Here is a 13,936-nt window from a genome sequence, read left to right on the forward strand (position 1 = left end):
CCTTGTGGCTTGTCCCATGGCTTCTAATGCAGGACAGTGGTGGTGTCATGAAGGAGCTCCCTCAAGAGGGTCTCTACAGTCCCGGTTTGTTCCGCAAAAGCGGTGACTATCACGCACCTCAAATGTTGCGGGAAGCCAGTCTAAATCTAAGTAGTTTCTGGGTTTCTGTATCAATATACAATACGATAACAATAATTTGCCCCTCTTTAAAATACTTCCATTCACAGATTATTTTGGCCCTTTTGCAAAGGAGGCTAGTGTCATCCTCCGCACATGGCAGCAGGTAAACGGAGACAGAGAGGGAAATGATTTTCCCAAGGTAGCAAAGCAGCGACCGGAGCAGGAACTGAGCCCGCCTCTGCAGGCTCCCAGCCTGGAGCACTGCCAGCCGACCCACGCGCCTTCGTTTGGGTTGTAATTTCCAGGGGAGGTTCTCACTACGTTTTATAGATGTTGCTTGTCCCAGCGTGGTGCTTGATGCCGCTCTGAAAAAGGAATTACAGGCAGGTTCAGTGCTTTGTTTGGCGTTAAAACAAATGTGTGGCCACGTGAAGTCTGACATCGCACCTCCCTGCATTGTTGTGTTGCAGTTGTGGAGGCATTTTCCTTTATTTCCTCTCCCAGACCACATTCATTTTCTGTTTCTCTTATTTTATTTTTAGGCACACCAAAAAGCACTGGAACGGTAATAGCTGGACTAAGTTAGAAATACCCCACCAAATTTCTGCATATGATCACTGCAGTTTAAACAAGACTGACCAGTGATCGCTGCTCACTTGTTTCTTTTGACCCCGGCCATCACTTCCCTGCCTCACATGAAGATAAAGTACCTCCTTCAAGTCTGACAAAAACCATTCCTTTGCAGAATGGTAGCTGCGGTGAAAGTAAATAAATGAATGGACAGCAATCACAGCCTAGTTGATGAAACTGTTCAATTAAAGCACAGGCATTTACATGGTGTAATTTCCCTAAATTGCCAATGAGCCCCTTTAGACACAACCAGTGTTCAAATTGATTTCAGCATTGATTTTGGCTGAAGCTGATAAATTTCTGCTTGTTAGTTAAAGTAATTTTGCAGAAGACTTTGTACTGCAGTACTGAAGTGTTCATTTAGCTGATGGTTAAAAGAGGAGTTATTTACAGAGGGTTCTACTGTTGTTCTGAGATGGGACAATTCCCCGGTCATCTTTTTACTTTTAATTTTTAAGCTTCAGTATACAATCAATAGGTTGTTGCAACTGATTAAAATGTATCCAGCCAGCTGCCTATGGCTGTTTAATTAGAAACTGGATGATTCTTAAATTAAGGTTGTTTTGTTCGCTTTGTATGCCCATGGCTTGGAAGATTAAGCGAATAGCAATCCTGGAAATTGGAGTTTGTTCCCGTTACCAGTGAGCGAGGTGGTGCATGAGCACAGCGCAGCTTGCTTTGCCCCAGCATGGGCCGTGTCGCCTCTTTCTGGGTTACAAATAACGCTCCCTGTAGTAGAGAATTGGTGGGATTTGCCACAGCCCTTGCCGAGCTTATAGGCACTGGCTGTTCCCTAACGTAGAATATTTTTGTTTTAAATAATGCTTTTGCTCACAGAAGCAAATGTGAGATGACACGGGGCAGAACAACATGTATTTGTGTAGGAATCCTTTTTGCCATTTTGCTGCCAGTGTTGTGTTTCAGGCTTTTCCTTAAGCTCTATTTGATATCTCTGTGAAGAACAGTGGCTGTAACACCACCGACGAGGCTGACGTTGGTTTTTCCATCTCTCTTCACCCCAGATTCTTTGAAAATGCTCACTCAAAATCCTAAACATTAACTGCTCAGATATCTGCTGATCATCATAAGGGTTACCCAGCTCCGATGGGCAGCCACCTTCCCTGTATGTCACCACAGCTGTTTTAATGATGATGACAAGGAGCGGTACAAGAGGAGCAACGCCAAAATTGTTTCTAGGGCGTTGCTCGTCACGACGGTATCGCGGTGCAAGCCAGTAGTGACGGAGCAGCGTAGCTAACCTCCCGGTGTTCGTGCCCTCAGCCTGCTCCTGGGGACGAGCAAGCTTTCTGCCTGGAACTGAACCGCGATTAGAAGAAAACTCTCTTTCAGCCATTGCAGTGAATACCTAGAAGACTTCTGCTTCTTGGCACAGTTCTGTCTTCTACTACTGGCCATTACTGAAACAGCTCTGTTTTTCCTTAATAGTTGTTATGCTGTGAGTGTCCTGAACACATCTCTCCCGAAAAAAATGGTTGAAAATGCAGAAAAACCAGCTTTAGGTTTCCTGGTGGAAAGCTGTAAGCATCTCAACTGCCATCACCCTAGAATGTGATGTACTTTTTGGCTCACTCTGCTGCTTCAGATTTCTTCCTAAAATTGTGATGGGTTTACTTTGTACTGGCAGGCTTTATGTTGTGTCAGATAATGCCTGTCTGTGTTGGGCTAAGCTTATGGCTGCTCTGCTGTCTTTTGTTCTTTCAGCTAGGTTAAAGCCAGCAGCTGAAATGATTGCTGTGTCTGCATCTGGTCCGGCTTGGTCCTGTGGTGGCGGGTGACCTGGTATTGGTGATGGGGACAGCACAGCCGCCTCAAGCGGTGTCAAGGCTAAGCGTCGCCGTCTGTAGTCCTTTCAGTCTGTACAGGTCTCTCTAAGGAATGGGGACTGAATTGCAATGGGATGGGTACAGGGAGAAAGACTTGTAATCCAGTTTTCCAAGGCTGACCCTGCATGTTTGGCTGCAGCGAAGGAAGGCTAATATAAGTGGTAACTGATGGAACTAGTAGTAGGTTACGGCATAAAAGAGGTGAGGGATTAATTCTCCTGTGCTTAGGCTTGGATGCCAAAACGGCCTCTTTCCCACCAAGATGGGTTAAGTGAGGCATTCTGCTACTCCGCGTTTTCTTTACGCAGCTTCTGGTGCCAATTTTGCTCTTCTAAAAAGTTTAAAATTTAGATACAAGTATTTTTTTATTTTGTTTTCTAGTTTAACAACAAATCATTTTGCAATTCGTACTCAAGCATCTGTAATAGCATTTTAGATAGAGGGGAGGTTGGCGTAGATTGCTGTTTGAACTAACATAGTCCCCATAAAAGCTCCCTTTTACAACTGCTGTGCACTTTGGATTTCCTGTTTTAACAGCCAGAGAGTCAGGCTAATGTGTTTGTCTATTGCAGAAGGCAACAACTGTCAAAGTGTTTATTTCCTAGAAACAATTTGAATCTGTTTCTTTAGATGGCCATGCGAGTGCGTGACAATTCTGTCGTTAGACTGCCAGCGTCTGACCAGGAGCGCGACAGACAGTGGCAGAACTAGGGAAAAAGAGAAGGAAAAAAAGAAAAAATTAACAGTAAAGCAAATCTGTGGGTGATTTGCTGCATATAGTTTGCAGCTGGTGACTGGCATGTCACTCTGCAATGCATAACACTTAGAGAATTGCATTCATCTTGCGCGACACTGACACAGTCATTTTGCTCTAGGTTATTTCTCATAGGGCAGGAAAATGTTCACTTTGACTTCATTCAGTGCCCTTGCTACAACCATAGCTTTTTGTGGTAACTTTTTAACTCAAATAAGAAACCTAGGGCTTCTATGTGTATGTTCGTTTGTTAGGAAATACTCTGCCTCAGTCCCAGAGACCTTTTGCGCGTGTTATTCTGTGCATCGAGTGCGGAGGGTGTCTGGAGGGCTGCCTCTGCAGCCCCTCGGTGCAGCGCTGCGGGTGAGCTGATACAGATGTGGGGAAAGGGGACAGTATTTGTCCCGTTCTTGTTGAGTGAAATGATGTCTTGACATTTTTAACAAACACGTATAATGAATACATACCAAGGTGTGAAGCAGAAAGGAATGTATCTGGGAGAAAGGACCTGAAATATTTAATTTTTACTTTGTGGCCTCAGGCTGCCACCTTGGGAAGTCCAGACTGGACACTCGCACTGGCGAGGCCGCACCTCGAGTACTGTCTGCAGGTTTGGGCCCCTCGGGACAAGAAGGCCCTTGAGGGGCTGGAGCGTGTCCAGAGAAGGGCAGCGGGGCTGGGGCAGGGTCTGGAGCACAAGTGTGCTGGGGGGCGGCTGAGGGGGCTGGGGGGGTTTAGCCTGGAGAAGAGGGGTCTGAGGGGAGCCCTTCTCGCTCTCTGCAGCTGCCTGAGAGGGGCTGGAGTGAGGGGGGGGTCGGTCTCTGCTCCCAAGTCACCAGTGACGGGACGAGACGAAACGGCCTCAGGCTGCGTCAGGGCAGGTTTAGGTTGGATATTAGGAAAAACTTCTTCACCGAAAGGGTTGCCAACATTGGCACAGGCTGCCCGGGGAGCTGGTGGAGTCTCCATCCCTGGAGTATTTAGAAGAAGGGCAGACGTGCTGCTTGAGGACATGGTTTAGTGGTGGACTTGGCAGTGATAGGTTAGTGGTTGGACTCGATGATCTTAAGGGTCTTTTCCAACCTTAACAATTCTACTATGATTCTATGAGGAGAAATGTCTTCAAGTACGGTGGTGCAGCACTGTAACAGGGTGTGAGAGAGGCAGGGGATCTCCGTCCTTGGGGCTTTCAGCACAGAGCTGGACAAAGCTGTGGCTGAGCTCATCCACTGCCCACAGTCCCACTTCAAGAGCGACGTTGGATGAGGTGGTGTGCAGAGATCCCTTTCAACCACCCTTTCATCTACTAAAAACATCATTTAGCAGAACGACACACCAACACTTGTGAGTCAGTAGAACCTGAGCAGCTCTGGCACTAGCCCTAAGTTTCTCTGGTACCTTGACTGGAGGGGAGCATTGCATCCCTGCGTCCTGCAGCCACATCGCTGATGTGATGGTACTGTCAGTATATCATTTTGTCATATTTGCTGATGTTAGTTATATTTCTAGAAAGGGAAGGGACTGACTCATTGGCATAGCAGACAGGTCATGGCTTTCCCTTGAATCATTTGGTCTTGCCAAGGAATATCTTATTGATTAGAAATTGTTTCCGTGGCTATCGGGGGAGAAATAGAAAAATGTGTCCTGGTGGTCAGAGTGAACAGATGGGAAGCAGGATCTTCTGCGTGGTAGGCTGCTGCAGGCTGCTTCAGTGCTTTTTTTGCATCAGCATTAGCAGCACGATATAATAATTTTAATGAATTTTTGCTTGTAGGTAGAGACTGCATTTATTTTGAGTTTTCAGATAATAGTGAACTCAGTTTGTGGTAAAAAGTTATTGTATACGTTCGGAAAAGCTGTTTGAGAAGGCTCAGGGATCTTTGCATGTTCAGTCCCTGCTTCTGATACGACCAGCTTTAGCCACTCGTATGTGGGCAAATGCTTTACAAGTAAAAATTAGAAAACAAGTTAAAAATCGCTGTTTCTTTTGAGTGCCTGCATGTTGAAACCTGAAGTTAGTTCTTCGCTTGCCCTGGAAGAAATCACAGCAAGTAACGCAGCTCCCCACTGTGCTTTTAGGTAAAATTTCTCACAGGGAGAATATTGTTAGTCTTAGCAAGTTGAAAGAGGGAGAAGTTTTGTGTTTGACATCTGAGCTATTTGTGAAGCAGCTTGTGCGTGTTCTGTTTGCTTGGTTTTGTTTGACTTTTGAACTGCGTGAGTAGAAACTGTCTATATTGAGTGTATGAAATTTTTAGCATTAAGCATTAGGATGGGCTATGGTTTATTCCTTAAAGAGGTTTGGGCCAAAGCATCTTAAACTTCTCCGCTGGTTTTCTTTGCAGTAGACATCAGGAGGAGCAAAGCAGGCAATATGAAATTCTGTTACCTTCCCCCCCCTTTTCTTTTAAAACAGGAGCCAGCTGCTTCTGATGCTTTCGTTTTTTAATTTGCTTTCCTGTAGAATCACTTCTTATATATGGGGGGAGAGGTGCTGAGGAGTTGACAGTTCCCCCAAAGCCCTATTCTAGTTTTCCATGATATTGATTTTTATCTTCGGGAACACAAGGGATGCACGCGCCGTACTCCCGCAGTCCATCAGAAGTTTTTCCGGCTTGGCTGGAGGGCTTTGTTCAAGCGGAGTGCACGCTTGCTCACTGCGTCTTTCTTATTCCCCAGAATAGTCCAGCTTCTGCCAGGAGCCAGGCAAGCTGCCTTTGCAGCGCTCCCCGAGGGGCACTCTCAATTTTTTCGGAGTAGGGGAGGCAAAGTTATGGTAAAGGACTTGGCTCGCATGGGTCCCTTCAGGGCTTTACCTCTCTAGGGATATGGTTAATAGTCAAGGTTAATAAAATATTTGACACAACTGTGCCAGTCTTGCTTAGAAGCTGTTCATTGTAATGGATGTAGGGGGCTCAGAGTAGTGAACTCTAGTGGGAATGTGAAGGAAGAGATTTAAATTTCTTTTCCCCTGTGGGAATGTTTCAAAATACACAGTGCTCGAAGTCTGCCTGTCCTTTTCCTATACAACGTGCAGCAGCCTTAAGCCTTCCTCTCGGCATCGTGAGCCCACGCGTGTTTGCTAGGGGAGCTTCCCAAAAGGAGATGTCGGCCGCTTCCATCTCACGTTAGCATGGTGTGCCATGGCAGGGGGAAGGAAGGACCCCCAAAATTCACCTTCTCCCTGTCTAGCTTCCAGCTTTCCTGCTCCGTTTTTTCCCCTCTTTCTTGGAGCTTGTGCAGGGCTTTCTGCCACGCTGCCTCAGTTGCTGGAATGTTCTTGGGTTTTTTTCTGAGGAGGTCTGAAAGTTGCTGCTTTCTTTCCTCCCTCCTCCCTGAAGATTTCTTCCCTCTTTTGTGAAACTACAAAATTTTTATTAGGAGAGTTACTAGTCTGAGTAATTAAAACTTGGGTTTAATTAAGCAACGATCTCTTCACTTGGTCCCTGCCCCAGGTACTGCTAATACTGTAAGGGGTGCGCCCGCGTTTACTCCTTTCTAGTGTATCGTTCATCACCTTTATCCTCATCTGGTGATTATTACATTGGTTATTCAATCGAGTGCAGGTTTTGTCCCTTATCTCTGTTGGACACAGAAACAAAAATATACTTCTGAGCATCAAGAAAGAGGAGTTTGCTTCTGTGAAGACTTTTTGTTGTCTGGGGAAAATGAGTGTGAGTTATCTTCTTGTTTCCCATTTATATTCTGAGACTAAGATGCAATTTTCAACCCAGAGCCTTTACTGTTCACTTCAAAGACGTCACGGCAGATCGGTCTGATATCTCTACAACTTCTGGCACTCTCCAGTCTCTTTACAGACACCCAGTGCCTATTTGCAGTCACACTTTGGTGAATTTGAAAAGAATTCATCATCTCGTAAGACTGGTATCCCAAAATGGATTCCTGAGCTTTTCTTTTTTTTTTAAATAACTTCAATCATTATCCTTAGCCTAAAAAAAATGTGGTGGCTACAGTAGCTAACAACTGCCTCTTTTCAAATAAAATAAAAATAGTTAGGTGCAGAGTATTGGAGTCACAGTTTCTTTATGTGCGGAAATTGGGCGCCAAAGAACTGACTGCTGCTGTGTCTGTTTTTCTACCGTTTTAATAAATACTATGTCGTTATTTAAAAATGTATATTTAAAAGGTAGTTTTAGTGTTGGAAAAGGTTGTTGTTATGGTGGTTACTAATCCAAAAGCGTTTCAATCAATTTGCACTTAAAATAATAAAACATCAAGTCTATGGTAGGTGCAATTCTTCAACTAACCTGAGTGGGATCTGGATCAGGCCCTGCGTGAGAATAAATACTTTATTTGTCCCAATGTCTGTTAGGAGTTTCCTCGCTAGAGAGCAAAAAGCGCGCTCCGTGCCGTGGTACTTGCCTTATAAATTCCTACTGTAACTAAGGGGCAGGGAGGGAAGGGGAGATGCCCATCGGGACCCGCTCCCTGCAGCTGGCAACAACTTTTCTGGTTTTTAATAGTTGACACTGGCATCGAGTCTTCAAAATGACTTTTTAAACTTCTGATTGCAGAAGTTGGCTCTGCCTGATGTAGTTCTCTCTTCGATTTCTCCTTAGCGATGGTTTATAGCTGCCTAGTCTCAGTCGTCTGGTTTAGCTTTTGCAGCGGGTCGAAAGCAAATCAAAACCAAACCCCAACAAAAAAGAGCAGAAGGAGGAACTTGTTTTCCCAGAGCTGGTTTCTGCAAGGAATGAAATTTTGCAAACGTCAAGACAGTGTTTTCCTTGAATATTTTGCATTTCAATGCACTTAATTTCTGCTCTTTACATTTGTCTTTAAGTAGTTCAGCAGCTATTTAGCAACTGTTTTCTCTCGGCTTTAACATCCACTTGTCTTTACTGTTAGGCACTGCTCAAATGCATTCCTAGCAAGAGGAGTTGTTGTTGTAACTGTTTATTAGGCGACATCATTTGCCTACCATCCTGGAAGGTTTTTAAGTGCGTGTTCACTGAAATGTACAGCGTCGCTGAGGAGCCCTTTGCATTTTGCTGCTTTGCTTCGTCTAACGATCTGCTTCTACAGTGATGAGTTTGTTTACTTACTTTTGGAGGTGACACTGAAATCTGTGAGAGTTGACCCTTGAGATGAGACTTCCCATTACTTATAGAGTATGAATATTGGTTTAATCTCCTCATAGACATCCAGAGGCTTACTGGCGGGTGCAGTATGCACAAAAAGTATGTTTTTCTTCATGCTGTGCACGTTATTCTGTGGGATTTTTTTTTTTAGCGCATCCTTCTGAAGCGACAGAAAGGTACTAAATCTTCGGGCTTTAGCTTTGCTGACTGTAACCAAAATGATCAATTCCAACTTGGTTTTACATACTATCTAAAAAAATGTTTTCCCTACACACCCATTGGAACGGGTAATTACTGTAGCAACTACAGACTAATTTGAAGTGTTAGCTGTTAATTAAAATACTGCAGAGGTGTAGGGTTGTCTTTTGGTGTAACCAAAGCTCTTACTCAACCTTCATTAATCACTTTACAGTTATTGTGTTGAGGAAGGTCAGGGCAATCGAGATGCCGGATCAGCCCGGAGTAAACAAATTCCTTTCCTCCCAGGTAGCATGCCATGTGCAAAGCCGCTGGACACGCGGTACCCATGGGCATGGCATCTCCTTTGTGATCCAATTCTCAGCGATAATTAAATGTTAAATTGGTACTGTCAGTGCTCTGTAAACCAAACCAGGTATCTGCCCTCTGCTGGAAATTTAACCCAAACTTCCACGGATGAATTAGCGTGCATCATAATTAAATAATCAAGTCTTCCCATTTAATTCACTTGGAAACAGGAGATCTCTCTTATGGAAAAAAGATCAGCTTTCTTGACAAGCTAATTAAGTTGCCAAACTGTCCGGCACGGTACATATTAAGCTAACAGACGCTAAGCATGCTATCTCAACCTGTTCATTTTCTTATCGTTTCTGCTGATCTTAAGTCCGTAATGTTTTGCCGCTGTTGATTCATCCAGAGTTAGAGCCGAGTTCATTCCCTCCCTTGGATTCGCCGCGTTCGGCTACAGTCTGTCAGAGCTTCGTCTGATGGTTTTGCTTTATGCGCGTTGCACTGCTATTAAGCCACGCTGATTTTTGGTCCGCCTTTTTAAACTGTGTTTGTTCCTAAAAGCTAATGCCGCTTGGTTACACAAATGTTTATCTGTGAGTTATTAAATTAAGGTGAAGTTTTTAGAAACTTGCGAGCTATTAACAAAAATTATATTAAGCGCTCAAGGTTATAAATAAGATTAAGCAACGGTCTCGCCCTGAACTATGTATGATTTTTGCACGCCAAAGAAACTATTAAAGCTTTTCTTCTTCAGTAATAATTGCTAGAGGTACATAGTGATAAAATATTATAATTCTTTAAAGTTAGTGCCACATCTATGACATTATTGTGCATGGTGTCATAAATCAGTATGAGACAATAAAACTAGTGAAGAGGAAAACCTTTAATGGTTTTGTTTTTATGCAAAATTACATCAGATTTTTAGTAGGCTTTTTTTTTTCCACCTACCTTTTTATTTTCTTACAAGTTCATGGTTAGGAATACACATGCCGTTGTTAAATTGGTAATTCTGAATGTTTATCTTCAGAAATTAAGACAAACTGCTCTTGAAATACTGTGGAAAATTATTTCAGGTACATGCGAGCATTTACAAGGATGCTTTCTAACCTTATAGGCGCACACAGGTGCTAGTCTGAAATACAGGTGCAGAAAGTTCATTTCACTTATTTTCTGTGGGTCCTTAGGTATGATAAAGAATCAGTCATTACCTGGTTTACTTCACTTTAATTGATACAGCTGCGTATCTCACTGTCTCACCACTGAACGTACCCGTAGAACTGGCAAACTCGCGTGATGAACCTTGTTTTACGTAAAGATTCTGAATAATGGATGTATTATAATTGTATTTCGTTGAAAGGAAATGGGAAAGTGGATAAATTCATACTTATAAGTTTGCTGTTAGGCTGTACCAAAGTCTTCAATGTGTGGATTTTATATAAAATGTGCAGATGTAAACACCTAAGTGGTTTCATTGTAAGTATATGCTTTTGACCAATTGTTTCCATCGGTCTTTCTTCAGAAATGCTATATAAAACTAGTTTAACGTAAAATGCATTAGCTCCAAGTCATTTTCCTGTGAAATTAGTGTATACATGTTGCACATATGTATAGAGGTAATTTTATGTGATCTCAAGTTATTTAATTTTTTCCCTCATGCAGGGCATATCATGTCCCTAGTGGAAAAATACTAGCAGTAAAGGTAAGATATTACAGTAATTTTCTTCCTCTCTTTCTTTCCATTCTTCCTTGACCTTGGTTTCCTTCCCCTCCCTCTGATTGTTAGATCTCAGTTTGTTTTATTGCATTAAAGTCAACATTGTTTATGCAGGAAAACTCTAATCCATAAATCGAGTCACTCCAAATGTTCCCAGGATCCAGGTCTCGCCCACCGGGAGTCGCTTGGCGCAGGGTGTAGGTACCACCACGCCGTCCCGCGGGGTTCCGTGGATGTGCCCAAGCGCGGCTGGGGTTTGTGCCTCTCCAGCGGCTGGCGGAGATGCTGCTTCGCCGTCCTGAACCCCGGCGTTACAGGAGCGGCGCGGGAAAGGTCACGGGATGTCAGCCTGTACCTTTCCCTGCTCATGCCAGACTGTCCCCAAGGGCGTATTCTTGACCGGTTTCTGCAACCTCGTTTTTAAATAAAGAGATTTTCCCTGGGTTTTTTTGTGGGGGATAACGCTCTGTTTTCCTAGCAGGTTTTGTGGGTTTAACAGGTTTGTTTATTTGAACGTCCCATGTCCCCCCACACCCCCCTGATGTGTTTTTTATCCAGCTGATTTGGCTTTCCCCCCCCGCCTTGTTTTAGCATTCTTGGCAGTGAAGCTGTGTTACGTGGTCAGATAAATACCGGTCTTGTCTGAAAGTTCGGTTAAAGCTGTGGTAAACTAATAGCGCAACAGCATGCCAACTCTTGTATGCAATTTGTTACTTTAGATTAAATTTGTAAATTGAATTATTGATACAGTTCATCTATACAAAAATACTACAATTAATCCTTTTTAATATAACAAATTTTTTTTATTTGGTGACTTTATTAAAGCTCAAAGCAGTAGAGACTTTTGGAAAACTAATTGTTGCATTCATACAATTCCAACTAATAGTTTGGGATCTAAAAAATAGGTGTATTGTTTTAAAATACAATTTATGGAACAATTACATAGAAAACTGTAAGATGGGCTTTTTGTCTCATTTCTTTTTTTTTCCCACTGTCTTCATTTAAACATTAAATTCTGGTGTAACGGAGTTAAACTGAAAGAATGTGGGGGGTGGGAGAGGAGGCCAAGAGAGGGAGTGATGGGAGCTGGTTGCTGCAAGCAGAATTGGTGTTAAAGGGAATTTAGAGATGTAAGATTATACTGCACCTTCAAATGAAGCAGGGCATTTACCACAATATTTACATATATGGCTTTCAGATTCGGGCTCAGGTTGTCTTGTGGCTGCAATCGGGTATAATTTACTAAGAGCAGATTCTGCCCACGTTCCGGCTTTGCTGAGGATCACACAAATGCCTTCCCCCCACTAGGAGAAATGCTTTTGACTTTCCAATGAATTGAAGAAAAGCAAATACTTACTGCTGGATTTGAAATGCTTCTTTACTTGTGGAAAATATGGAAACTGAAATAACATCTAAATAACACCTAATTATATGAAATAGAAAAATAATTTTAAAAAGTTTTTGAAAAAGTCCTTTCAAGCAGTATCCATCATTCCAAAACCTGTCAGGAGCAGTTAGAGTAAGACAAGAATTCTCTGAAAGGCACAAAAGTACAGAAAACCTAATAATCAAAAATATTTTTTATTACTGCTTTCAACGTGGAACAGAAGAAGCTCTTCCCCTAAATGCTGGCGTTGTGTAAGGATGCTGCTTTCCCCTCTTACCTGCTGCATAGCTTCCTCAAATAATCTTTTTCGAGCTCTGCAGAGAGCATCTTCTGTGCCAGCCCTGCTGGGCGCTGGCATTGCTGCTCTCCAGCCTGCCCCGTGCTGCCGTGGGGCTGTGGGCGCCCTCAGAAGATGCCTGGAGAGGAGGTGGAGCAAGAGAAAAATGAGATCACCCTTTGCAAGGTTAATTGAAATCACCTCCCTGTGGCAAAAATCCTTTTCCCCCAGCAATTTCACCTCCTCCTTTCCCTTAGGGTCCAAGGGTTTGGTTAGTCCTGGTGGATGATTAGCATTGTGAAGGTTTGGGAAACTGGGTTCTCTTGGAGATGCTACTCGTGGTGGTCCCGTCACTCTCACTTACACTTTTTTAGTGTAATTTCAGAAGAAATGTTGCGTCAGCGTGTCTGTTATGGTAGTTTAAAATAACATGCCCACAACTGGAGTTCAGGAAACCTGCTATGATCGTGAGCGTGCCGGCTTGCTCTATTAAGAAAATTACTTAACACATCTACGGCTCAGCATACCCAGCAATAAAAAGAGGGTGGTAATGCCAGCGTCTTGACCCTCGTAATGATCGTAGCAAGTGTTTTGACAGATTACCAGGTTAAAGGGGACATCGCTGGATGGGCCTGTGAAAGCAGAGCTCTACATTTTGGGGGGCTTTTATTGACAATAATGTACAGATTTGATAGGACAAGATAATGTTCTGAAAACCTGTCGATTAAAGCGCGTTCAGCTGGTAGCAAATATATTGAACAGGAAAACAAACCCATGCTGATACCTAGGGTAGAGACCAAAGCTATGTCATTACATATTTTATCTAAACTTTGCAGGTAATGTGCAGAGGATTTAATAGATTTTTCTAAGGTAACTTTTTTTTCTAATTAGAGGGAAAAATCCGAATGGAAAAACTTGAGCGTACACTGGCTGGTTGCCATTCTCCAGTTTCTCCTGCTCTTAAGCTAGCATTTAAATGGACCATTTGATTAATCATTTGTATACTGACTATAATACTCCCAAATTTCCTTTGAGTTGTACATACTGTAAAAGACAATTATGTCGCCACAGATTAAATAAGTGAATTAAAACAAAATAGCAGCTTAATTTGACCTGTGATTTTGCTCTCGTTCCCTTTAGTGGAACGTATGCCACTCCAGCAAATAGATGAAGTCATCCATGACAGCTTGTGATGAATTGCCGTATTTATACTGTATATTTTAATAGCCTCACACTAATTTAAATTGAGCACAGAGTAAATTATAATTCAGTCACTTGACTGCTTGTATTTAACTTGACAACTCATCCTTATTTGTCCTGGAGGTGTAGTGGAGATCAGAGGAAATATGCTCAGGTATTCCGCTTTCAAAAATTAACCCTTTCCACTTGAAACATTCGGTGTGTTGAGTTCACATATGTTATAAGCGTGCTAAGCGATGCCAAGATCGCTGCATTTTAGGCAGGAACTTGATGAGGGAGATGTGCAGGAGTTCTTGGAGCCCCTTGCAGAATCCCAGAGGACCACCGGGTCACTTAAATTTTAAAAAAATTGCTCCTCTTGTCCAGGATTCTCCTTCAGCTCCACCTCTGAGGCACCATTTTGACTAGTTTTGAAGTCG

The 13,936-nt window shown here is 43.0% G+C and overlaps 1 protein-coding gene across 7 annotated transcripts in view; it reads left to right on the forward strand.

The window, feature by feature from the left end:
* The window catches only part of MAP2K5 (mitogen-activated protein kinase kinase 5), a 143,143-nt gene that overhangs the window by 35,878 nt on the left and 93,329 nt on the right, over positions 1-13,936 (forward strand). For all 7 annotated transcript variants that reach the window (XM_075100775.1, XM_075100778.1, XM_075100776.1 and 4 more), the window contains exon 9: positions 10,599-10,638. In XM_075100775.1, coding sequence (XP_074956876.1) covers positions 10,599-10,638 — 40 coding nt within the window. The remainder of the gene's footprint in view (positions 1-10,598; positions 10,639-13,936) is intronic.

Source organism: Phalacrocorax aristotelis, chromosome 7, assembly GCF_949628215.1.
Source record: "Phalacrocorax aristotelis chromosome 7, bGulAri2.1, whole genome shotgun sequence".
NCBI classification, from domain to species: Eukaryota; Metazoa; Chordata; class Aves; order Suliformes; family Phalacrocoracidae; genus Phalacrocorax; species Phalacrocorax aristotelis.